The sequence below is a fragment of the Cibotium barometz genome, chromosome 29 (genome assembly GCF_041138505.1).
Source record: "Cibotium barometz isolate CiBa-2024 chromosome 29, ASM4113850v1, whole genome shotgun sequence".
Taxonomy (NCBI): Eukaryota; Viridiplantae; Streptophyta; class Polypodiopsida; order Cyatheales; family Cibotiaceae; genus Cibotium; species Cibotium barometz.
This window is the reverse complement of record NC_141074.1, coordinates 27921202-27947765: the sequence shown is the minus strand read 5'-3', so window position 1 is coordinate 27947765 and position 26564 is coordinate 27921202. Positions and strand designations below refer to the sequence as shown.

The 26564-nt window shown below is 42.9% G+C and overlaps 1 protein-coding gene across 1 annotated transcript in view; it reads right to left on the bottom strand.

Annotated features, from left to right (window-relative positions):
- Nucleotides 1-12232: 12232 nt before the first annotated feature.
- LOC147622003 (ras-related protein Rab2BV-like) overlaps nucleotides 12233-26564 on the bottom strand; it is a 53149-nt gene continuing 38817 nt past the window's right edge. The window contains exon 2 of the mRNA XM_086823044.1: nucleotides 12233-12885. Coding sequence (XP_086679170.1) covers nucleotides 12403-12885 — 483 coding nt within the window. The 3' untranslated portion in view covers nucleotides 12233-12402. The remainder of the gene's footprint in view (nucleotides 12886-26564) is intronic.

Below are 26564 nucleotides of genomic sequence, written 5' to 3'. Positions count from 1 at the left end.
GCATGGAGGAGTTGATTAGACAATGTCTATGCCACAAGATGTGAAGTCATGGATGGCTTCTCTAGGATTAGTTCATTTTATAGCAAGTCTTGGTTGGATGCTAAGCAGGGAGAAGAAGCAACATGATTCTTGATTCAAGTTTCAAAAATAGAAGGACGGAAATATGGTGGTTATGTAACAGATTGGGTTATGCATGACTTGACTTGGTTTATTGCCAATAGTGCCATATTTTGACAAGACATTTAAAGGTAGTTGGTGCATTAGTTAACCCAAATGGCATCATTGTGAACTCATAGTGCCCATACTGAGAGTATTGAATGTTGTTTTTAGAATTTCCTATTCTTGATTCTTGATTCTAATCTAATAGTATCATGATCTTAGATCTATTTTTTAAAATATATAGGGCACCGTGTAGTCAGTCTAGGAGCTCATCAATCCTGGGAGTGGGGGATTCAACGCATAGCCTTAGTGTTCCATCTTTCATTTTTTGAAAGAGAACATGAACCCCATGGCGATATACTAGGTTGAATAAACCCTTATTCTAGTAGATGCCTTAACTGTTATTTCAGTTCTATGGCTTCTCAAACTACCATATTATAGGCATGCTTTGCAATAGGCTAGGCTCCAAGAATTAACTTGATCTCATGATCTACTTCTCTAATCAAAGGCATTTCTTCTAGGTGCTAGCTCCTCATAAAATATATACGTACTCATTGACCATTATGGCTCCTTCGAGTCAGACTCCTTAGTCAGTGGGTTCAAAATTGCATGTCTTTTAAGTAACCTAGAGGCTTTCACTATAGTTGACGTGATGAAGACCTGGAAACTCCAATTGTATATGAACTTTGTTCTCTTGAAGGTCCAGCAAAGTGATGGCCCCTTTATGGCAAGTTTTTGGTGGGCTTATCCATACCAAGAATACCATCATAGTTTCCTAAAGTTAAAAATTTTGAATCGGCATTCCATGGCATTACCATCCAAAGAAAATTGCAATAAATCCATTTCATGATGGGTGAAGAATATCTTCCCCACCACCCACTGGCCAATTCTACTTGCATAAACTTAGCATACTTTTAACTCAAGGCTAGCTTATGCATACATCCTATTGACATAGAATAATGAGTGCTACTGAAATCAACCAAAATCTTGAATTGCTATCCTAAAATTCAATCAAATCTTAGATAATCAAGATTTTTTTATTATGCCCCTAATGCTCAATGGTGGCTGCATGAATTCAACCTCTTTCTTCTTCTACTTGTTCAACCACTATAATAGCCTTAGAGGATTCTTGTAGTGTAAGAACTCATCCTCTAGAGTTGTCCCGACTTTGTGGGGGTCCTCGATTACTCTTGACTAAAATCGATGGCCTTTGGAATCGTGAACCATGATTACTCTAACCAAGTGTGGAAAAATTGGGTGGATTTGGGCAATCTTTGACCATGTGCCTAGGTTGCATGCACCGAAAACACTTAACTTCCTAATAGGGTCGGTCATATTTCCCTATTACTTGCGAAGAAAATCTTGGTATTGGTGGACGAGAATAAAATTCCCTTTTTTCCTTAACTCTCACATCTTGTGGATTCTAAGGAACACTCTTGACTCCTTGTTATGGCTCCCCCTAACCCCTCTTGAAACACATCCAACAAGAGATTACGTGGTGAACCGCAACTATCGTTGAGGATCTTTCCAATGGCTGAGCTCGTAACCCTTAAGGCTTCCAAGCTCCACAACTCCTTGAGAAGAAATTCCACCGCGTCTCCCGTGAGCGTTGTCACACGGCCACGTTGCACTATGTATCCTCGTCTCTCCTCAAATTTGATTTTTATTTTTTATTTTTTTGCACGTGAGACCTTAAGGTGTGAAAAGCTTAAGGCGTGAAACGTCGATTTTATTTTTATTTTTTAGCGCGTGAGACCTTAAGGCGTGAAACTCTTGAGTGAAACGCTGATTTTTATTATTATTATTATTTTGGAGTCGAGGGAAATTCAAATTTCTTTATTTACGAAATTTTTTTTTTAATTTTTAAATCAGAGACATGGGCATTTTCCCAAAAAAGGTAAGTGGGAATAAAAAAGTCAACCTTTTTATGACACCCTCTTACACCCTTCATAAATGAACCCCAAAATGGTCGATTAGACAACTCATTTGCATCCTTTCATTTAATGAGTTATGTAAAAAAGTGTTTGAATATTAATCAAAAATTAATCCTCCCACTAATCTTTCCCTCTTTTAGACTAATCAAGGACTCTAATTAACCACTAATCACTAATTAATTCACACCATTGAGCACATCATTGGATAGAGCATGAAATTCCTAAGCTATGTGCATCAACTAATGTGTAAATTAATCTATAATTAGAGATTAATTAAGCTCTTAATTTTCACCTCTTCTCTTAAGGCAAAATTAAGTAAGGAGAGCCAAATTCCTCTAATTGATGTAACTAGGTGTTTTGATGCATCTAGATGCTCTCAAAACACTCAAAAACACTAATTTCGACCTCTCACATGATCAATTCGACCTCAAATAACACATTTTCTAAACTTTTTACCTCTTGAATATTGGATTAGTCACCCTTAATCATAAAAACCAATCAATTAAGAGAGATTAGTCGATTTCAAGAGTTTTTTAATGGTTTTAATTTTTTTTTTAAAGAATTAAGCTACTCCTAATGCGTACTAATACTCTAATGCATACAAATCAAACAAAAAACACACAAATTAAGCAAAAATTAATGATTCTAGTTCTATGTTTAACTCTAAAGAGAGCTAAAATCATTAAAAATTGCATTCTATTGCATTGTTTGATACAATGGAAGCAAACTAAGCTTAATAAACTCTATGTGCAAGCCCTAGGAACATTGAAAACTTCTTTAACAACAACAACAAAAACAACAAATTAAGCTACAAAATTGTTCTTTCAAAAAACAAAAAAGAGAGCTATTCTACACCAAATCACCATCAAATCCACATCTTTTTCATGGGAAACCATTAATAAAGACGATGGTCAATGGGTAATGTGTAGATTAGAGAAAACTGATATAAAAAGCCAAAGGATGATTCCCCAACAACAACGGTGCCAAAAATGTTATAGCTCACCCTAATCCCTCTTGAAACACATCCAACAAGAGATTACCTGGTGAACCGCAACTGTCATGAGGTGAGGATCTTTCCAATGGCCGAGCTTGTAACCCTTGAGGTCTCCAAGCTCCACAACTCCTTGAGAAGAAATTCCACCGCGTCTCCCGTTCGCCGAGCAGTATCACACTGCCGCGTTGCACTATGTACTCGTCCCTCCTGTCACCTCACATCACTCACACACACTCACTAGCATGCATTAGAGAGAGATTAGCAAGAGGATTAGAAATAGCAAGACTCTATTGCACAATGGGAGAGTTCCTTGTATTATGAGAGAAATTCACTTATATACATGGCCATAAGTGTTCACACTCACTTATACTGTGGTCGGTCGGGAATTTAAGGCTTATAAGAGGCCTAATGCTATTACAATAACTACTCTCATATAATATATCCATGAAGTATATCACTTGGTACTTCATCCTAACCTAGTACCACATGCTCTTAAATCAGGAATCGCCATAAATACTTCGTCACACCATTACGGGTGCCTGTTCAAGTTGTAGATTTGGACACCATTGCTTCATATCTTGAATATATGACCTTTTGGTGTATCTACCTTGACTCCTTGATGTAAGATAATGGTAGTAGCTCTTGTTAACCCTAGGAATGGGTTAACACTCCTAGCATGCTTTGGCAAAGGAGGTTGAGAAGCATTCCCTTGGAAAAAACTTCACAGGTTGTGGTACAATCCTTTCTCCACCTTTAACAAAGAAAGACTTTAAAAACTCTCCAACCATTCCAATAAACTTTATTAAAATTATTACAGGTTTGGTGTTCTTGACTAAAATATCTAATGGTTTATAAGGCTTTTGAATGAATCTATTCAGAAGTATCGCCTCATGCATGGCTAGAGCAACGTAAAAAGTAGCTTTGCAAAGGTGGTATTCTTTGGTTATACCCTTTTATCCCAACTGTAGGAACTCATTTATTCAATTCTCTTAAAATCTGGGTGAAAAAAACCTTTGTCAAAGAAGTTGTTTTACATCTTCCCATCTCTACCATGACTTGGCTATACCGACAAGCTTCAGGCATGCCACCAAGGCCATATTACTTCTCATATTATATGCCCACCACATCAAAGTATTTGCCATTGATTCAGTCCATACCTCTTTTAGCTCTCCTAAGTTCTTTCCTTCACCCTTATGACTTGTGAAGGGATTCTCTGCTCACATCATTATCGAGCAACAAGGAGCTCTTCCATGAGTCCGAGGTGTTGTCTTGCCCATAGCGTCTGTTAAATTTTTAAAATCACTTTATTATTCCTCTTGCTTAGAAACTCATAGCTATGCATTAAGAATATAGATCTTAAAGTTATATTAGAAAGCTTTAAAAAAAATCAATAGTAGAGGAGTTTACAAGGACATGCTTCCAGGCTTGGAAACCAAGTAATTTGAGGTAATGAACTTGATGAGGATACACAAACTTAGCAAGGGGAAAGATATAGACCAAGATGATTTAGTTTGGAGATAAATTCTCCTCGAGAAGATCCACGCATACGAGTGATTCTATTTTCTTCACTAGGTTTAACTTTTCAATTATCATGGCCATTTTAGATTTCGGATATAACAAGGCCTTAAGATTCCCAAATCAATGTGAATAATGAACTTCCCCTTTTGGGCATCCCATGCGTGGGTCCACATTAAGGCCTACATTATGTGGGGACAGTGATGATCAAGGAAATTGAATTAATGCTCTAATAGCTTGCGTTTATTGTTGGAATTAGGGCTAGGGTTGCAATGATGCACACACACATAAGATAGAGAAGCTTGAGAGCACACAGACTCACTAAATTAGAATTAACAAATGTGTGCCAGATACAAAAGATAAGTACACACACCAAAATGAGTAGATAAGAGGGTGTACATTTGCACGGGGAAAAAAAACCTCCTAGTGAGGGAAAAAGTGGGCCGATGGTCCTAAGTGTGTTCACACACATGACTACCATATAATGCTACAAATCCTCCTTGGAGGAGTGATGATGTGAACATGTGCAAGGTATGGCCGATCAATCCTGAAAAGATAATAAACCCAAAGATTTACAAAAAGCTTCAAACTTTTCACAAGGAAGAGCCTTCGTGAATAAATCTACCATGTTGTCATGTGTAGGCACATAGACCAAGTTGTCATGTGTAGGCACATAGACCAAGTTGATCTATGCTCTGGAGAGAGTCTTTCCCTGACATAGTGGTAATGCACCTCAATGTTCTTAGTGCGAGCATGAAACACTGGGTTCCTCGCACTTGCTAATGCGCTCTGGTTGTCAGTGAAAATCGTAGTGCTAGACGACTGTCTAACACCCAAATCAACCATAAGACGTATGAGCCACACACACTCAACTGTAATTGTAAAAGCTGCCCTGTACTCAACTTCATAGCAGCTAGAAGTGGCCACTGTAGTGAGATGACTACCCTCCTAAGCCAACAAATCTAAATCCCCACATGAATACATTGTGTCTTGCCTATGGGGTTGAGCCACAACCATGGGCCTAAGGCCTAATGGGTAGGTGCCCATATGAAAAGGCAAGAAAGGGATAATTATCACCCATGATCAATCTATAGCTCAAGTTGGCATGCACTCATATAGGTGGCTAGTCCCATAAGTAGAATATAAGGGTGCTCCCAACCCCTTGTCTCTCATCTCAGCATTCCTTTGCACACATATGATATGTACCCCTACCTTATGCAACCCTCTACCATTAAGAGGGTTGCATTGGGCAACCCCTACCTGATGAAATCCTCTACAGTTAATGCAAGGTGCAAGAGGTCAAGACCAGTCACAAATCATAGCAAAATGCAGGTTATCCAACTTGTGTGTGAAGGACATCATTCAGTCTTCTACATTGCACAAGTCCTATGGCTAGTAAAACCATGGATATATAGCCCTCTAGTTAAGTCCATTTACACATACAATAATAAAAGCACATACACCTATAGGTGGGGGCGCTTCTAAGCAGGGTTATTGGGACCCAATCTTATTCTCTCTCTCTCTCTCTCTCTCTCTCTCTCTCTCTCTCTCTCTCTCTCTTATTTTTAGTTTGTGAAGATGCAACCCTCAACCATTCATGCAAGGTGCATGAGGTCAAGACTGGTCCCAAATCAATGTTAATAGAAAAACGTAGAGATCATCTAGCATGTGTGAAGAAAAACACACATCATGAAGCTAGCTAGTAGGTGCTACAGTAGGCAGCTAGCATTCATCCCAAGTCTTCAGCATTCTACAAGTCCTATTCTCAATACAAAAAGGGATTTTTAGCCTTTAAGTTAGTCCATTAACATATATAACAATAAAAGCAAATACATCCACAAGTGGGGCCCTTTATTGGGACTCAATCCTCTCTCTCTCTCTCTCTCTCTTTCTCTCTCTCTCTCTCTCTCTCTCTCTCTCTCTCTCTCTCTCTCTCTCTTCCAGCTTATGAATGATCTCTGTTAATCAAGTAAAATTTTCTATAAGAATATGCTTCTAAAGTACTCGCTCATGGCTCTAAATAAGTGTTTGTGCTTTTGGTGGATCTAAGTGTCTTACTAAACCTTCACTTCATACATCTCTTTGATTTTGGTTGAGGGTTGTTGCCTATGTGACTAGGTTCTATCCTTAAAATGTAGTCATCTAGTTACTATAGCAAATTAATCCACACAATGGTGTGTAGTGCTAAAATTTTGTTAACATGATGGTTATGGGCTTACAGATGTCTTTCTTGGGGTTTATAGTAACTACTCTACATTGGCAATGGCTACACTATTGTGGTGGGCTAGATAAGTTCTAAGGTGACCCATTGGATCTACTTGCTTCTTCCTCTTCTATGGGACCAATGACAACCTTGATAAAACCAAACACCATGATCTTGACTACTTGTACTCCTACTTTTGTGCACTCATCTCCTCTTCTCCACCTAACTACTCCAATTGAATCCATCTACCTAACTACTCCAATTGAATCCATCTACCTGCTTTGTGCACTCATCTACTCTTCTCCACCTACCTACTCTAATTGAATCCATCTATTGGGAGTCTTTCATCTCCACCTACCTACTCCAATTGACAAGTGCTTATTGCCTTTTGGTGAATCCAGGGTCAAATCTCAACACAATTTACATATCCCTTGCCTTGCAACTCAAGTGAATGAACAAGGTGAAGTGTAATAAGGTAGCACAAAGTAGAGTGAGGTGAAGTGATCGTAATTAAAATGACATGGTACAAGAAGATAGAAGCAAAGTAAGACGACATGGCACAAGGAGAAGTGAAGTGAGATGGTGTGGCATGAGTTGAAGTGAGATGGTATGACATGAGTTGAAGTGACGTGTGATGATGTGAAGTAGAAGTGATGAAATGAAGTGAAGTGTGGAAGTGATGAAACGAAGTGAAGTGTGGAAGTGATGAAACGAAGTGAAGTGGAAGAGATAAAATGAAGTGAAGTGGAAGAGAGAAAGTGAAATCAAATCTGTTCACATAAGCCATGGTGGAAGCCAAATCCAATAGTCTGCTCTACTTTCCTCCTCTCTTCTTCCACAAGAACCATGCCTCTTTGTACTTACTCATTTTCCAAACTATATAAGGGAAGATTCAATGCAAGATTTTTTAACCATAGACACCTACAAGACTTCTCATGATTCCACTACTCAACCTATCTTGTTTTTTTCTCTTCTATGCTTATCTTCCTAGCTTCACTCACTTCTGTATCCAAGCCACACTCTACTCAATAAGAAATTTTAGTAAAGGAGATGCTTATCTAGTCAAGGTAAGTCTATGAGGGCTTTTCATATTTATAAAAACCTCAAACCTCAACTAGATGCCACTTTCCACCATGCAAGATCAACTTGTAAAAGCTCAAATGATGACCAAGACAATCACAAGCACCATGAAGCTAGAAATTTCAAAGAAGTATTCCACATATAGAAAATAATTTAAAGCACCCACAAGAGGAAAAGTAGATATAAAGAGCTAAGGGGTGTATCATCTCGTACTATCTCACAACCCTTGCATCAAGGCTAGGGTTTTCTACCCTTCTCAACTTGATGGGTGGTGTAGACACCAAGCAAGAGCCAATGTTCCAGTAGGTAGTAAAGAGCGAGAAGGTTGAAGAAAACCCAAGCAAGAAAATCCAAGCAAGAGGTGTAATATTTGGAAGTCACTCACTTTTAGGCACAACCCGAGGAGAAAACTTGGGTAGAAGATCAAGATTGAGGTGAATAAATAAGAGTTAAGCCTTAGAGGAGGAGAAAGGAGCTACTCTTCTATTCTCAACTTGATGGGTGTAGTCAACACGCAAGAGACAATTTCCAGTAGGTAGTAGAGCTCAAGAAGGTTGAAGATGAACCCAAGAAAGAAGTGGAATGCTTGGAAATCACTCACTCTCAAGCAAAACATGAGGAGCAAACCTGTGTAGAAGATCAAGATTAAGGTGAAGAAGATAAGGGTTAAGCCTTAGTAGAGGAGAAAGGAACTGCTCTTCTCATCAAGAGACAAGAAAGAAGTACTAAAAAGGCACTCATGGATTCATTAGGAGAAGATGACTTTGCCAACATGTGTGATATGTCTAAAGAGTTGGTAAACACTAGAACAATTCATGACAAATATTATAAATTGGCATTAGAAAAGCACAAACATCTAAAGATTAAGGTGCAAATCCTCAAGGAGATGGATCTCAAGATGGTGCCTCAAAAGCCATCTCTAGAGATGGAAGAAAATCTAATTAAGATATTGTAATTTGCAAACCCTTGTGAATTTGAGCTAGCTATCTCACAAGCCACATTCTACCAGCTAATGTATACTCACCATGGGAAGGGTTGAGCATGAAACTAAAAGCACATCAACCTTACTCTTGCTCATAGGCTTGCTAATTTATATTCTCTTGAGGGTCTTGATTAGAAACAAATCGGAGCTATGAAGACTATCGACGCAATGGATGGATAAAGATACAAAGAATGAAGAGGGAGTACTATGCTTTTTGGAGAGTTGGAATCGCAAGGTGAAAAAATGTATGGAGAATGATGCCTTCGAAGGAAAACCTTCATTGGAATACAAACACTTCCCACACATCTTCGCCATATCCTAGATGGTGGGAGGACCACTTTTGGAAAGCACGGACATTGCCATATAGTTAGCCACAAGGAATAGTGAAGCCGATGGATTTGATGAGGGATGTGTCCATGTGAATTGCAGGATATATTCACATTCCCCTCCATTTTGAATGGACCAATCGTTCATACTTGCATTGCCAAGATTACTTGACCCTTGTATAGGCAATTGGTCCATTCTGAATGGAAACAAGAATGAATGTCAAAACAGGCAAAAGCAAAAAATAGTCAAAGCGAGTTAAGTATGGTTGGCTCCTATGGGTGGCCATGGGATAGGGAAATCTTGGATATATGACATAAGAGCAAGACACCACAAATGATTCACCACACTAGAACCGCCCCCATACAAACAAGAAGTAAGGTTGTCTCATGGGGCCAATGGGAAATCCTACTATATGTGATCAGCTCATGCATGACCCCCATGCCACCTTAAGGGAATCACCATGCATGTTTGTCTACGACATCCTCATCAAAAAGTGTAAGCTCCCAAGATTTTTTTTTGAAAACAAGCTAAAATTAGAAGAAGCACCAATGACATGCTTGCATGGCATGCAACATGATTCCATTTTTCGTTGAATTGCCATGGCCATTTGTACAAAACACACCCCTTGAACTAAGTCAATGATTGTACAAAGAAATCATTGCACAAGGATAAACGATATAAAAGTTATTAATTGAGCAAGTTGTTCGTCAATCCACATCAACCCAAATATGGAAACGGCAATGGGAAAATAAAACTAATAGCAAGTAGAGGGGGTGTAAGAATGGAAGGAAAAAACATTGTTTCTTGGAAATACTACCAAAATTCTTAATTCCAATTATATTCCCTCTTAGACACAAGACAAGAAGAACAAGGAAATAATTGTCATCAAGATTCCAAACCAAGATAATCTCCAAAGTTCAAAACACCTATCATTGCTTCAATGCTTTAGGTCCTCTCCATGTTGTCGCACCACAGAGTTCCACACACTTGCACTGGGAATCATTCCTCTCAACTCCTATATAACTCTCATAATCAAGCAAGATGCACGAACCCCAAAAATCTCTAACACTCTCACTCTCAATCACTAACAACACATGCACATGCACATGAGAAACAAGAATAGAGTAAGAAATTGATTGGCACTAAGGAGATTATCTTCATTATGAGAAAAATAAACTTATCACTTATTCATATTGCATGCCCAAAATTCAAGAACGGGAAACCATCCATCTCATAATTAGAAACTTGTAATATCTTTATCATGACTTATTAGACTTTAGGATTATTTGTCAACCCATTGGATGGGTTAACAATACTTGAAATCTTAAAAATCATTGTCCCATATTGAGGCATTTGGAAAGATTCCTCTTTGTTACACTCCAATGAGCATCCTTTGAAGTGTAAGCACATTCATCCCCAGTTTTTGCCCATTTCTAGTGCCCATTTGGTCCCTTTTGTATGGCCCTTGATTGTGGGCTAGCCACCCCTTTTTTCCATATTTATTTGGGATTTTTTCCAGCTGTTTTGGTATTTTACCAGTCGGACAACACATAATCGGCCAGCATATGCATTCCCAGTCGGCCAGCATATCTCACCTATGAATAGGTGGTGCTAGCCTCTCATTTCTCATTCAGTCTTGTACATATTTTGCTCCCTCACTTATGAGAGTTATAGCGTCTCTTATGAGTGAGCAACAAGCAATTTGGCAAGATAGAGGAAATCAAAACTCTTCCTTCTTAGGGCTCCATGTAAGGGAACCACTAGGATATGGAAATGAGTAATGAATCACTTATAGTACCTTATTGAAACTCCTTCCTTGATTGGGGATAATGAGGATCTTCAGTCTTACATTGAACATATTTCAATACTTTGTGTGAGAATTGTGATAGTGATGGTGACAATGATTAGGAGACCTATTCCCACTCTTCGACCCAAAATAGGGCTCAATAGTGCCTATAGCTACCTGTGATTATCCAACATAAGACCCAATCCTAGGACCCTAATCTAGCTCTTACAAGGTGTGTGCAAGAAGAAAGAATAAGTCCAGAATGAGCTTCAATGTAGATGGATTTTGGAACTTGGATTTCCATGATTAGGTTTCAATATCTTAGTTTTGTGTGGAAATCAGCTTCAATGTAGATGGATTTTGGAACTTGGATTTCCATGATTAGGTTGTTTCAATATCTTAATTTTGTATAGAAATCATATACATGTGGACTTGCATCCAATTGTCTACTCATTGAAGTCAACCACCAAGAGAATGTTCCTTGTTGAGGTGCAAATGAAGATTATCCCGTGCATAGGTTGATGTCTCATATGAAAATTAACATACTACAATGTGCAACACCTTGAAGCCAAGCCTAGTCAAGCCCATGCACACAAAACGAGTCTCCACACCCCATTTAATCTGAGAGACAGAGAAGGAGGAGGAGGAAAAAGGAGAAGAAAATATCGAAATAAATATTTTTGTCTTTTTAGCAATCAAAAGGACTTGCCTTTTGCAATGGCAAGCCAAAAGGTCTCGTCGCAATTATTACATCATGAATGGGACTTAAACTCTTAAGTTAGTCCGGACCAAGACTCAAATGTCATTACGTGGCTTGCATCTATCTATAAGATGGCTGAAGTGGCCCTAGGATGAAGGAAGACAAAGGCTGACTTCAAGAAGTTAAGATGAGATTTGATATGAAACATGTCAAAGCTATATACACAACCCCCCCACCCCCACTAAAAAAAAAGGTTAAAAAAATAATGTGATCCATTATACAATGTAGGATGTCAACAAATCCACTCAAAATCACCCAGTTTGCAATATTAATTCCAAAAATTTGATGTGAAGAGAATTGCATCAAATCAGTCACTCTAGAACCGAAGTGTTTATAAGTCCATATATATGTGTATGTATGTATATATTTATATATTTATATCTGAAAAACCAAATCACTTAACACCACTATTGGTGTTAAGTATATATTTATATCTGAAAAACCAAATCACTTAACACCACTATTGGTGTTCTCAAAGAAATGATGATGTGTATGTATGTATATATTTATATATTTATATCTGAAAAACCAAATCACTTAACACCACTATTGGTGTTCTCAAAGAAATGATGATGTGAGGCTTGAGCTCTCTAAAACTTGCTCTCACCATTAAGTGCCTTCAGACAAAGGATGCTTTCACATAATAGCTGAAATGTTACAAATTAGAAACAACAGCCCCCTTTCTTTCTGCCAGCTTGTGCATCCCCAACAAGAATTGCTTTACCTTCTTTGGGACCCACTGAAACAGCGTCTTCCTCTAGAGACAGTGCCTTTTTACTTACTATATGGTAAATTTCAGTCAATAAGGTCTGAAATGCTGTTTCCACATTGGAAGCATTCAATGCAGAAGTTTCAACAAAAAAAAGCCCTTCCTTCTCTGCAAATACCTTGGCATCTTCTGCTGAGATAGCCCTCAAATGCACTAGATCAGATTTGTTTCCGACCAGCAAGATCACAATGCTTGCATCCGCATGGTCTCTAACTTCCTTTAGCCATTTTGCAACGTGGTCATGACTGGCTTGCTTTGTGATATCATATACTAGGAGGGCACCAACAGCTCCTCTGTAATATGCACTTGTAATGGCTCTGTACCTCTCCTGGCCTGCAGTGTCCCAAATTTGAGCTTTTATGGTCTTTCCATCAACCTATAAACATATATTTAAGAATATCAAAACACAGGTTGTGAAACGAGTCAAGGTAGAGCTAAACAGACTTGAGTGCATCCGTTCTTAAAATAGCTATAAATAGCCCAACTTGGACATTACCTTCAGATGTCGTTTATAGATACCATTCACATAATTGGTTCTGTTCATCATGCATTTCCCATGGAAATGAAGCTTATATGTACCTCTTTATTGTTTAATGGAAGAAAAGGGATTAAGAGACGTTTCCACCCACCCGCAAGATACCTGGGTGGACCTTTGTTGACCTTCACCAAACATATGCATTATGGGCATCCAATCAAGGGTCTCATTGAGTAGATACATGATTTAGGCTGCTTACACACGAAGTTTTCCAGCCTACAGCAAAAAAGCAAGATTTTCTCAAAGCCATTTGATGCAGCTGAGCTATTCAACTCCTTAACACACTTCAGAGTGTCCGAAAAGGTTGTAGATCTAGTAAACTGCTAGCAAGTGCGCATGAGGAAAGCACATATGGCCAAGCATCTTCCTTGGACAGGACATGGGCAGGCATAAATTCAAGAGGGACATTAAGGTTCAATGTTTATCTAGTCAAAAACTCATTGAATAAGGTGAATCAAATCAGAGTGTTTTGATTAGCTGTTGCCTCCCTCCCTCCCTTATAAACATATTATACAGGATATTGTCAAACCCCTAAGGAGACATAACTCGTCCTGACCACTGATTAGGCAGTGGTATTACCCCCACTCGAACATGCATGTTTCTTGTTGTAAAGTCTAGAGTAGAGATTGAAAAAATTCCAGTCCCAATGTTTCTCCAGGAGTATGTTTGTGTATGCAAGGTTCCATGAAATTTGACACCCCTCTTTTTTATGTTAAGCCTAACACCTGGAGGATGGGCTCTGGTGGTAGGGCTTGGGTAATGAGCTTTTCCCGGTGTTGGTCTGGCCTCAGCATGTGTGTTTGTGTGTATGGATTTGACACTTTCATCATTTGGATGAGATATTGGGCACTCTAGGCTATTTGGAAGGCTCGGAATCATGCTATGTTTCGACAGCCTTCTCTGGATTCTTATGCTTTCTTTCGTGCCAACCTTCGCCAGTCCCTACATGACTGTTGACAATTGGAGGCTATTGACATCCCACAGTTTGAAGTCTTCTTCTACTGTTTTTAGCCTTCTACTTGGATGACTTCTCTTTAAAGTACATTCCCCCCATGTATATTGTTTTTTGGTAATAGAGGACTGGTTTTTACAAAACATAAAAAAATGTGTGTATGTGAGAGGACCTGCCGTACGTTTGTGTCACTCCATTGTCGCCGTGTGCGACCACACAGACATCTGCGTGTGTGCTACATGAGCCGTTCGCCCTGGCTTTGACTTGCTCTTCCTGTGCTCGCCGCCCATCCCCTTCTAGCACACGTGTGTGTACACATGTGTGGGGCAGTTGGAAAGCCCCCGGTTGGGATGGTTTGACACTTGAATTCTTCCAATCTTTTTGGGATGATTTGAAAAGTCCCATTCTTTACATGGTCAATACTGCTTGGGTTCACAATTGGTGGTTCTCGAAGTGTAGGAAATGGTATTAGTAAACAAGCATGTGATTGGGTGCTCCAAAGACTCAAATCCAAATTTAAATATTGGAAATCGTCTACTTGGCCGCTGCATGTACGATTGCACATAGTCCAATCATTATGGGATATGTTCAGTTTTTTCCATCGATCAACAGGTGACAGGTGGATTTACACTTTTACATTATGGAAGCCATGGAGCTATTTTGGAAAACAAAGCCCATTAAGAAAGGTTTGAGGCTCCTCAAATATCAGTATATATGTTCGCCTGAATCACATGGAGGTCTTAATGTCATGAATCTACATTTCCATGTGTTGGCCAAAAAGGTAACTCTGATTCCAACCTTGAGTGCTGTATGGTATAGGTATGCTTCATCCCCTAGGCAGCATAGAAGATCCTCTAGTCTTCAGCCAGCAAATGTGCACATCCTTAGCAGATTGGACTTGCATAAATGGGTTCATAGAGTGTTCTACAGTGCTAATGGGTCAGCATATGGTTTAGCCAGCGTTCGATCTTACCTGTCCTTGCATTGGCTAGTCCAAAGTCATCATTCACATCATTGTACAAGTTCTCCAAATTAATACAAGCAAATATTCCTGCTTGCAAGGGGGGCCCTCTTGGGTAATTGGGACCCAATATGGTGTCAACTCTATCTTCTCTCTCAACTCTTCTCTCTTAAGTAAAGTGGATTGCATAAACTCACAGGTTCAAAGAAGGCTTTGTTGTGTCACAACAGTCAACCTATCGCATGCTACATTGGTATTAGAGCTTCAGGTTGTGACCCAACTTATGTCACGTGCACACCCAGTAGGTGTACAAGTGACATGGCATTCTTAACATCCATAAGCATTAAGCAGGACATTTAAGCATTAATCCATTTTATCCAAGCATTTACGGCATATATCACAGCATGAGCATGCGTATGGAACTGTTACAGCCCCAACAGCAGCACGTAAAGCATTAAGGGCATCTAGAGCATTTATCACCTCAGGTCGTGAGCATTAATGGCAGCCGACAACATTTATCAGTAGCCGACAACAGGATTATGTGCATTTAATGTAGTCGTGAAGTCCAGACATCTGGCCGGCTGCTGTACAGTACTCGACCAACAGCATAGCATTCGTATAAATAGAATCTCATCATTTCAGTCATCAGCTCCTGCCTCCTACATAGAGGAAAGCCGGCATCCAAAGGGTGGACCTTAGCAATGGAGAAAGGAACAGTCATTCACCATCAGCACTCAACATATCTCTCTCATTCTAAGAAGGATATTCATAGATCTATCCATCAACATTCAGCATCCTAGATCTATGGTCTATCCATAGATCTAGGATAGATCTATGAAAGGAACAGTCATTCACCATCAGCATTCAGCATATCTCTCTCATTTAGTACAGCATCCTAGATCTATCCATAGATCTTTATTGTAACCATCCATTTAATATAGCTGCATTGCAGTGCATGGACACCATTGTCTATCTCTTAAGTATCATTAAGTGAAGTTTAGTATTAGTCCAAGGTTGTTTTACTACGATCAATCCTCCGCATGTCACATTGGTATCAGAGCTTGCTAGAGTGTGCTGAGCAAAGAGTGCAAGAGAGAGAGAGATATGGAGCAACTATGCTGAATATACTGAAATGATACAGTCCCAAGCAAGAGACAAAGTGTCTCATAAGTGAGGGAGCAAAAGAAAGACTAGGCAAGATGAAAAAGTGAGAGGCCAGCCCACCTATTTATAGGTAAGAGGGGCTGGCCGATTGGACATGGTGAACTGGCCGACTGGGTACAGACTACAATGCAGCTGGCCGACTAGGAAAAATACATCCAGCCTGGGAAAAATCCCAAAAAATATACAAAAGAAGGGGTGGCCAGCCCACAATCAAGGGCCATGAAAAGGGACCAAAAGGGACACCAAATATGGGCAAAAACTGGGGATGAATGTGCTAACACCCCCTCTCAGCACTAGATGCTGAACATACTCTGAGAAGCCGAAGATGAGGAGCCAAGGCAGCCTTAGAAACCGGCTTGGTGAACAAATCTATTGCATTCTCCGTTGAAGGACAATACTCCAAACGCAAATCTCCAGCAAGAACCCGTTCACGAACATAGTGATACTGTATCTCAATGTGTTTCGTACGAGCATGAAACACAAAGTTCTTGGCGATGGCGATGCAACTCTCATTGTCACACCAAAGAAGAGTAGATCCGGTAGGAGGACAGCCAAGCTCCTCCAATAATCTCCGCAACCAAATCGCCTCACATGCAACATAACAAACCGCATGATACTCCGCCTCCGTAGAGAAAAGCGCCACTAGGTTGCTTTTTATTGCTCCATGAAATGGCTCCAGACCCAAGTGAAAAAACACAATCGGTGGTCGAACGTCGAGTATCTCGATCTCCAGCCCAATCTGAATCACACCATCCAAGAAGAGTGCATCCTTGGCCATAGAAGATGCCTAAGTCCAAAGTGCCATGCAAGTACCGAAGAACTCTGAAGCATCAAGAAGAGAAAGCTTCTCACTAGTATCCATAGGAGAAGATACTGGTTTGCATCCAGTCATCTAAAATCTGTCAAGAATCTCTCGTGTGTACTTTTGCTGAGAGAAGAAAATGCCCTTCGGGGTCTACCAAATCTCAAAGCCAAGAAAATAATGCAGAAGGCCAAGATCCATCATCTCAAACTCTGTCTCCAAAGCATCCATGATTGAACGGATCCTCATAGAATAAGAACCTATAAAGATGAGGTCATCAACATAGACCACAATGATAACGACGTAGGCTGAGCTTCTGAAAGAACTCATCAATCCGCTGGTACCAAGCCCACAGAGCCTGCTTTAGACCATATAAAGCTTTCTTTAGCCAGTACACTTGATCTTGTTTGCGGCGGCTGATCAACGTAAACCTCCTGTGTAAGCTCTCCATTCAGGAAAGCCGATTTGACATCCATCTGGAATACGGGCCATCTATGATGTCCTACAAGAGCAAGAATGGTGCGAATGGTAGTCATCCAAGCCGTCGGAGCAAAGGTCTCATCGAAGTCGACCCTAGGGCGCTGAGCATAACCCTTGGCAACCAACCTCGCCTCGTGCTTGTCCAAGCTTCCATGAGCTCGGAACTTCGATTTGAAGATCCAACGCACACCAATCACCTTACGCTACAGTGGCCTAGGCAACAAAATCCAAGTGCCATTCCGTTCAATAGCATCCAGCTCTGCCGCACAGCACGATGCCAAGGCTCATGTGAAAGAGCCTCGTCCACAGAAGAGGGATCAGAAGGACCATGAATGATAGAGGACATAAGAGCATAGTTAACAAACATGTTGCCCTCATGAATTTGTTTCCTTGGAACTTTGGAAGATCGCCTAAGAGAGCCAGGCGCAGGAGCAGAAGGAAGCTCACGTAACCCAGAATCACAAATTGTCTGAAAATACCATCCACGCACAGATCTGCTCAAACTCGCTAGAGGAGGAGCAGAGTCATCATCATCTGACTAAGAATCCACAGCTAGAGGTGTAACAGAAAAGCAAATGGAGGAGGAGGAGGAGGTGGAGAAAGAAGAAGCTTACCACCCCCCTCAGAAGATGTAGGAGTCTCGTCGAACACCACATCACGGCTCACAACAACTTTGTTGGCTTGTTGATCATAAAGACGATATGCCTTGGACACAGTGCTGTATCCGAGAAAAGTCATGCGTTGAGACTTCGAGTCCAACTTGGAGCGATGCTCCTTAGGCACATGTACATACGCCGAACAACCAAATACTCGGAAATGAACAACAGAGGGCTTCTCACCATGGAATGCCTCATATGGAGTTTTATCTAGAAGAGCAGAGGAGACTTGTTTTGAATGTAGAGACCACTATCTTGGACTCCCTGAGCCAAGATGCTACCAGTCTCCTTATCACGAATGGTAATCTCATAACGAGAAAAGATCACCTCCACACCTTGAGCTGTAAGAGCACTCATTGACAAAAGGTTAAATGCCAAATCTGGAATGTACAGAACGTCAGAGAAGTACCTCTTGTCCTCGGAGGAGCGGAAGATGGGGATGGTGCCATGTTCATGCACTGGCACGGAAGAAGAATCACCCAAAGTGATCTCGCCTGTCCTCGCAGTGAAGTCCTCGAACCAATCTCGATGGGGTGTCATGTGAGCAGTATCACCGCTATCCACAATCCACGACCACGACTGAGAAGTCACAAGAGCAAGTACACGACGAGTACCTGTGTCATGTGCATGAAAGATGCCATGGACATTCACCAATGCTGGTCCAAAAGAGGCAGCCAGATAAAGAGTATGAACCAGGTAGAACCAGGATGATGGAGCACAAAGCACTTTTGGCAGTGTAGATTTAAGCAAGGCTTGAAGAAGAACCAGAAAGTGCTGTCGGCTGCAAGGAGGGCAATGTCGGCTGCAAGGAGGGCAATGTCGGCTGTACCAGATGATGTCGGCTGCAGCAGGCACCTCAGTCCATGGAGAAACACAGCCCGACCAGCGATGTGTGAATTTCAGGCCCAGTCGGCTGGTCCGACAGCAATCGGCCAGCTCCTACATTGCCCAAGAACCCTATAAAAGGCCAAGTGTGCCCATAGTTGGAACCATTCACTCCACTAGGGAGTGGGTCCCAATAGTAGGACTGATTTGGTGTTTACCACCTTTTATGTAAGGCAGCCTATGGCTGTAGATTAGGGTACCTTTTTGTACCATATGAATATACTGAATTTCCAGCACATCTCTCTCTGTCTCTACTCTCTCTCTATATCTGCATTTTGCATCAGATGGTTTCCAAGAGTGTTTAGGACTGAGAGAAGACTCCCAGAGCTTCCGCATGTTACATTGGTATCAGAGCATCAGGCTCAGCAAAGCTAAACACTGATTCAGTCCCATATGATGGTGTACAGGTCCAAGGTACAGGGAAAGTACACGGATACGAAGCCCAAGGCAAGGAACACAGATTGGGAAGAACTCCCAGGAGGTTTGTTGGTGGTGTTCCACAAAGCCAAAGGGGATGGCAGTCCTGTGAGCCAGATAGGTTCTCGGGCAACGGTCCCAAGGGAGGATTATCCTCCAAGGGGTGGAGTGAGAGTGCCAGACTCATTTCTCAGGAATGAAGACCAAGACAGTGTTCAGAGTCAGGGCAAGAACAGATTGGGGATTGGATGGACCAAATGCATAGATATTATTCAGAGTCAGAGTGGTTTTGGAGACCGGGCCGGGTTTTCAGAGAAAAGGGTTGCCAGAGATGGATGGATGACAGAGGGACTTCGGGAAAAGATTGGGATGATGACAGTCATCCAAGAACAGGTTGGAATCCCGTCATCAAGTTTAGCAGAGGGGGATGTCATGTGCATGAAAGATGCCATGGACATTCACCGATGCTGGTCCAGAAGAGGCAGCCAGATAAAGAGTATGAACCAGGTAGAACCAGGATGATGGAGCACAAAGCACTTTTGGCAGTGTAGATTGAAGCAAGGCTTGGAGAAGAACCAGAAGGTGCTGTCGGCTGCAAGGAGGGCAATGAATGTCGGCTGTACCAGATGACGTCGGCTACAGCAGGCACCTCAATCCATGGAGAAACGCAGCCCGACCAACGATGTGTGAATTTCAGGCCCAGTCGACTGGTCCGACAGCACCAGCTCCTACATTGCCCAAGAACCCTATAAAAGGCCAAGTGTGCCCATAGTTGGAACCATTCACTCCACTAGGGAGTGGGTCCCAATAGCAGGACTAATTTGGTATTTACCATCTTTTATGTAAGGCAGCCTATGGCTGTAGATTAGGGTACCTTTTTGTACAATATGAATATACTGAATTTCCAGCACATCTCTCTCTCTCTACTCTCTATATCTGCGTTTTGCATCAGATGGTTTCCAAGAGTGTTTAGGGCTGAAAGAAGACTCCCAGAGCTTCCGCGTGTTACAACCTACTAATAGAAGAATACCATCATCCTTCTTGGTCTGAGACATTGTTGTAGAGGAAGAGTTCTTTGCTTCTTCATCCCACTTCTTCTTGTGACATTGGGGTGATTTATGACCCTTCTTGCCACAATAATGACACTCAATGTCCTTGTTTTTAGAAGATCTGCTTTTGTCTTTGTCTTTATCTTTGTCGTTATCCTTGGAGTTCTTGTCAGAACCCCCTTTTTCTTTCTTCTATTGATTCTTCCCTTTATCTCGTGCAACCAAAGCTCCATTAGAACCACCAGAGGTGCTAGTCCTCTCCTCAAAGCGAGACTCAATTTGCCTAATGGAGGGGAGAACTTCCTCCCAAGTAACTGGAATAGGACGAGGAGAAGAAACAAGAGACTGAAAATAAGTATCAAACCTCTCTGGAAGCTTGGAGAGAAGCCGAATAGCCATATTCGCTGTGGAGATATCCTTGCCACAAACAACAAGCTCGTCTCGAAGATCTTTCATCTTCGAGATGAAAGCAGATAAAGATGGAAAGGCAGAAACTGACAAGTTAAAAAGCTGCTTTTCCAACGCCAAAATCCGACCTGGAGACTTAATCTCGTAGAGATCTGCAAATGCTTTCCAAACTTCATGTGCAGCATCTGTTGTACGCACATGAGAGAGAACAAAATCTTGACAATTACGACGATCATTTGCTTGCCAAATATCAATCTGTGCCTGAGTCACACCATCGGAAGCAAGGGTGGGAGGGGTAGCATTGGCAGGTGTAACAAGCCAATCCTAGAGATCCACGCCACGCAAGGCTGATTTCACCTTCACCTTCCACAAAGTGTAGTTGGAACCATCCAACTTTGTAGACTCAGAGAACATATGAAGTGTAGTCGGGGCAGCCATCACAAGAGCTTGGGCTCAATCTCGGAAATATGCACAATCTCGGAAGGAGAGGAAAACACAGCCAAAGAGGGGCTGCAATCCTGAAAATACAGGCCGACTGGTTCCAGAATCCAAGTAGAGAAAAACGCTGATAAAAAAAATACCTTTAGGCTGTAAGCGATGAAGCCAAGTTAAGGGAAAGCAATCAGCAGCAACTGTCCAGAAAACGCAGCATCCACAGGGCTGCAAATATGAGAAAAACGCAAAGGTGAAGGGGCTGTAGATAGGGCACAATCTTGTGCAGCAGAGAGAATCGCTGAACCAGGAGCGATGATACCATGAATGAGTGCACAGGGTGGAAGCAAATAAGCACTAGAGTGTGCTGAGCAGAGAGTGCAAAAGAGAGAGAGAGCTCCGCCTCAACGCCTCCCCCTTGGTTCGGATTGCTCCTCATCCAGGTTCAAGTCGGCCTTTTTCCTCAATTAGCATCATGGCTCCAGAATCTTTGGATCTCACCCGTCCCGTCTCCAGTCTCGGGATTGGGTCTTGGCGGCTTTGCCCTCCAACCTCGCTCTACACTTTCGAGATGTCAGGTTGCTTGGAAGAGGTTTCTTCCAAGTGGATTTTGATTCTAAGGACGCAGCCTCATAGAGGTTTTGAAGGGCAGCCCTTTGCCATTGGGCCCGAGGAAGATATTCTTTCTTCCCTACTCCAGCTATTTTGACCCTGTTGAGGAAGACCGGAACCGTTTCCCGATTGCTCTCAAAACAGGTCTTCCTCGCGCATATTGGCCTATGTTAGAGGCCATCGGGTCTGCCTTTGGGCTTGTTCTTCAAGTGCCCCCCCTTCACGCCTTGCCGACATCTTCTGCCCCGGTGGTCACTGCCTCGGTGGATGCTGTCCCCAGGGTCATGGTTCTTGCCCGTGACATTGAGCTCTTTGAGGACTATGTTTTGCTTCCGGGTCCTTGTGGCCCTTTGAAGCAACGTATGGAGATTGCATGTAAACCCGATCAGTGCCGGGTTTGTCACCAACAGGGTCACTTTGCTTGAGATTGTCCTCGGGCTCGAGGTCACAAGAGGTCTCGTAAGCGGGCCTCTCAGGCGCCACCTCCCTTGGTTCCTTCTCGTCCTTCAGTCCGCCAGGTGTGGCGAGCTGTCTCTCACGCCCGCCCGTGCGATTGATGGGAAGGCTTCCTCGGTTCATGTACAGATAGATGATGTTTCTGGTCAGAGGGATGTGTCAGCTGATGCATCTTTGCAGAGAGATGATATCTCAGATCAGGATGGCTTTGTGGAGTCCTCTCTACTTGGAGGGGGCGATATGCAGGATGTTGAGCACAGTGGGGATCATGTATTGCAGGATTTTCAGCATGATGCCATTGCCCTTGATGCCCCGCAGGGCGAACAGGTTTCTCGTACATATGCAGGCACGGTGCAGGGCCTCGGACAAGGGCATGTCAGTGGACTTTGCCTCGTGGATTTTCCCGTCCTCCAGCATTATGAGAGGCGTCCTCAGGCTGCCCATCGATCTTCTTAGATCAAGGGTCAAACCCTCTTCTCTTCCATGAGAATCGTCTCATGGAATGTTCAGGGCCTTGGAGGGCTTCCCACCCGTGGTAGGAAGCGCCTTCTGAAGGACCAGCTTCACCCTGCTGTTACAGGAGGGCCTATGGATGTGCTTTTGTTGCAGGAACACAAATTGGATAGATCTCAGTGTGGCAAAACTGGTAAGATGCTTTCTGGCCACACCTTCTGGTCCTCGGCAGTTGGGACTAGAGGGGGTGTTTGTATTTCAGTGGCAGCATCTATTATACCTCATGTTATTGGGCATGGTGTTATCATCCCTGCTAGAGCGCAGTGGATCTTGATCATGCATGAGGGTCAGAAATTGGGAATCTTGAACATCTATGCACCTAACGTGAGGGGTGAAAGGGTGGCCTTTTGGGACACCGTTACAAATGTCATTCCCCAAGTTGATCATTGGATAGTGGGAGGAGATTTTAATATGGTTGAGCAACCTTCTGACAAGAAGGGTGGACGCGAAGGGGGTTTACACCCTTTGGAGCGAGCCTCATGGGAGAGGTTCACACTTTCCTTTTTTGGCAGGGATTGCTGGACTGAGGATGACTTCCAGAGAAGGCCAAATTCCTTATCTTTCTCTTGGCACAACCGCAGGAGCGGGGATGAGAGCATCTTTGCACGTCTGGATAGGTTTTATGTGGATGACTGGTCCTTGGACAGAGGAGGCACCATTGCTATTATGCCTGGCACCACCAAATCCGATCATTACCCCGTTGTTTTGTGTCTCGGGGAGCCTCGGGCTTCGCTCGGCCTCTCCCCGTATCCGTATCCCTGACTCTCTTTATCTAGATGCTGACATCTCCCTTGAGATCAGAGAGTTATGGAGATCTTGTGACGGTCCTGATCCTCCTCATCATATTGCCCTAGCTCTTGAGAGGACCAGCCATCATTATCATAGCATTGCCTTGTCTAAGAAGAAGGAGGCTCTGGACAAGGAGAGAGCTATTAGGCGTAGAATTGCTGCTCTTCAAAGGGAACATGAAAAGCATCCACATGCGACTTGGATTACAGACCTCTTGACCACAGTTAGAGCAGAGGTGCAATTGGCCATGGACAGGAGGGTTGAGTTCGCCTTTCATGTGAACGAGGCCTTTTGGACTCAAATGGGTGGCAGATGCAACAAAGAGTTTTTTTCAGCACACAGGCCTTCCCATAGCAGGGATTCTGTGAGGTACTTGCAAGATTCACAAGGTGAGGTTCAAATTGAGCCTGATAAGGTGAGGGGTATTGCTTCAAAATTTTATCGGTCTTTGTTGACTGCAGAGATGCCCTCCCCTCAGAGAGATGTGGCACGGCAGAAAGTTTGGGAGTGCATGCCCAGGCTCATTTCAGATGCTATGTGTTCTTCCTTGGATGCCCCTTTCTCGAAGGATGAATTCCTTCACGCACTGCATGCTCTTTCTAGTGGTTCATGCCCAGGGGATGATGGTCTTTCTCCCGCCTTCTTTATTCTTTTTTGGGATCATATTGGAGATGCTATCACTGTTGCCCTTCAGGAAATGTGGTTGTCGGGTATGATGCCTCCATACCTCACGGAGGGGCTGATTCACCTTATCCCCAAGAGTGGGGACAAGACTGACATCAAGCAATGGAGGCCCATCACCCTCCTTGGATCTGCATATAAAATCTTAGCTAAAGCCTTGAGTATAAGGTTGCAGCCGATTCTCCAAAGGACTATCCATGATACCCAGAATGGGTTCCTCCAAGGAAGGAGTATATTTGATAACATCTTTTCTTTTTGGGAAGCTGTCGAGTGGGCAAAGTCTAGTCAATAGCCTCTTGCCATTCTTTTGCTTGATTTTGAAAAAGCTTATGATAGAGTGGATTGGGATTTTTTGGAGGGCACTATGGCACACATGGGGTTTTCCCAAAATTGGATCAGAGTTGTGTCTTGCCTATACAGGGAGGCTCATAGCACTGTTTTAGCCTGTGGGGGGCGTGGTGAGCATTTTCAGATTTCCCGTTCAGTGAGGCAGGGCTGTCCCCTCGCCCCTTTTCTGTACCTCATTGTAGCTGAGGCTATAAGCAACCCCTGGTGTTGTGGGTCTCAGGCTGCCTTTATGTACGGAGGAAGAGTTTTTGGACTCTGAGTTAGCAGATGATACTGCGTTGTTCCTTGAGGCTTCACATGCTTGTTTATGTGCTTTCCGGACAGCCTTGGAGGCCTTTTGTTTGGCAGTAGGAGCTACCATCAATTGACATAAGTCAGTTGGTTTTTGGATCAGTGATTCTCCTCTTGCAGATTGGGGTACAGATGTTGGTTTTGCTTGGATTGAGAGAGGATGCTCTGCCAGATACCTTGGTTGTCAGGTGGCGTTGACATCTCCCTTGCACAACGGTTTGCTCCAGTGCTCTTAAGCATTAAAAGCAAACTTCATCACTGGAGTAGGAGGAAACTCGACTTGGCCTCTAGAGCTTTGGTGGTTAACCAAGTTTTGCTAGCCATGACTTGGTTTATCGCTTCGTGCTGGATTTTTCATAAGGGCTGCATTGGCCAGCTTCTTCGCCTTATTCGGAACTTTCTTTGGTCAGGGCTTGATGGAAATGCACACACCAGGGCAAGAGTTGCTTGGGAAACCATTATCAGGCCTAAGCAGGAAGGGGGATTGAATATCATTGACCCTGAGGTGCAATGTAAGGCTTTGTTGTGTAAGCTGGTTGTTAGGGGCTTTCTTCCAAGCACTGAGCCGTGGAAGGACTTTCTCATGCAGCAGATCACGAAGTGTGTCGTTGTTCGCGGAGGTGACTGGACTCTCAGCTCACGCTTTATTTTTTCGGATGCAGTTCACCGCTCCCCTTCATCCCCCCTGGTTAGGTCCCTCCTATGGGCCTGGGACTGCCTGAGGAGTTTTTTGGTACACCCCCCCGTGTTCAGCGAAGGAAGTTAACCGGCAGCCCATTCTGTGGAATGACTTGATCTTAGATGTGCATGGTAGGCCTCTTGGGACAGCTATGCATATTCTTTGGACTGGCTGGGAGACCCTTTGCCCTACAGTGTTGGCTTGGAAGAGGTTTCAGAGCCTCACCGAGGTACAGAGATTGGATCTCACGCAGCATTTGAGAGGCTCTAGTCGGAGGATTGCACAGATTGATGCAGCCATTCCCAACCACTGGATTACTGGATCTTTCTTGGAAGACCGTCATCATTCTTGGTTTGGGGTTTTTTCTGGGACAGGTGTTCCTCTTTAGGTTATGGGTCTCCCCTTGCCTAGGGAGGATGATGTACCGGTCTTTTTTTTTGTATAGGATGGATGGCAGTTGGAGAGATGTGACGTGCAGGACCTTATTGAGGGCCCCCAGATTCATCCAGTCAGAGTTGTTGGCAGGTTAGGGAAGCACGTCTTTGTTGACCCCCCCACCCCCCCCCCAAGGGATGATCACAGAGAGTGTTAGCCTTTGGTTGTATGGTGACTGCCCTATCAGACATTTGCATTGGGACCCCGGTGAGTGGGTGTGGAAGGATGCTTGTAACCCCTTGAAAAGCATGCCTTTTTTCAGTTATACGGTGCGGAATGCCAGACATCTTATCTTGGGACACATTCAGAGTGTCCTTGCTCTTAGACCCCATTGGGAATCTTATGGCATTTCGACTAACATTCAGAGGGTTTTTTGGCAGAGATTGTGGCATTCTTATAGGAAGCCACAGATTTCCTCCTTTATCTGGGTTTCTCTTCATGGTGGTCTGGCCACCAATCAGTGGAGGTCAGTTACTGGTGCTTGCCCACCATGCCCTAGATGTGCAGGAG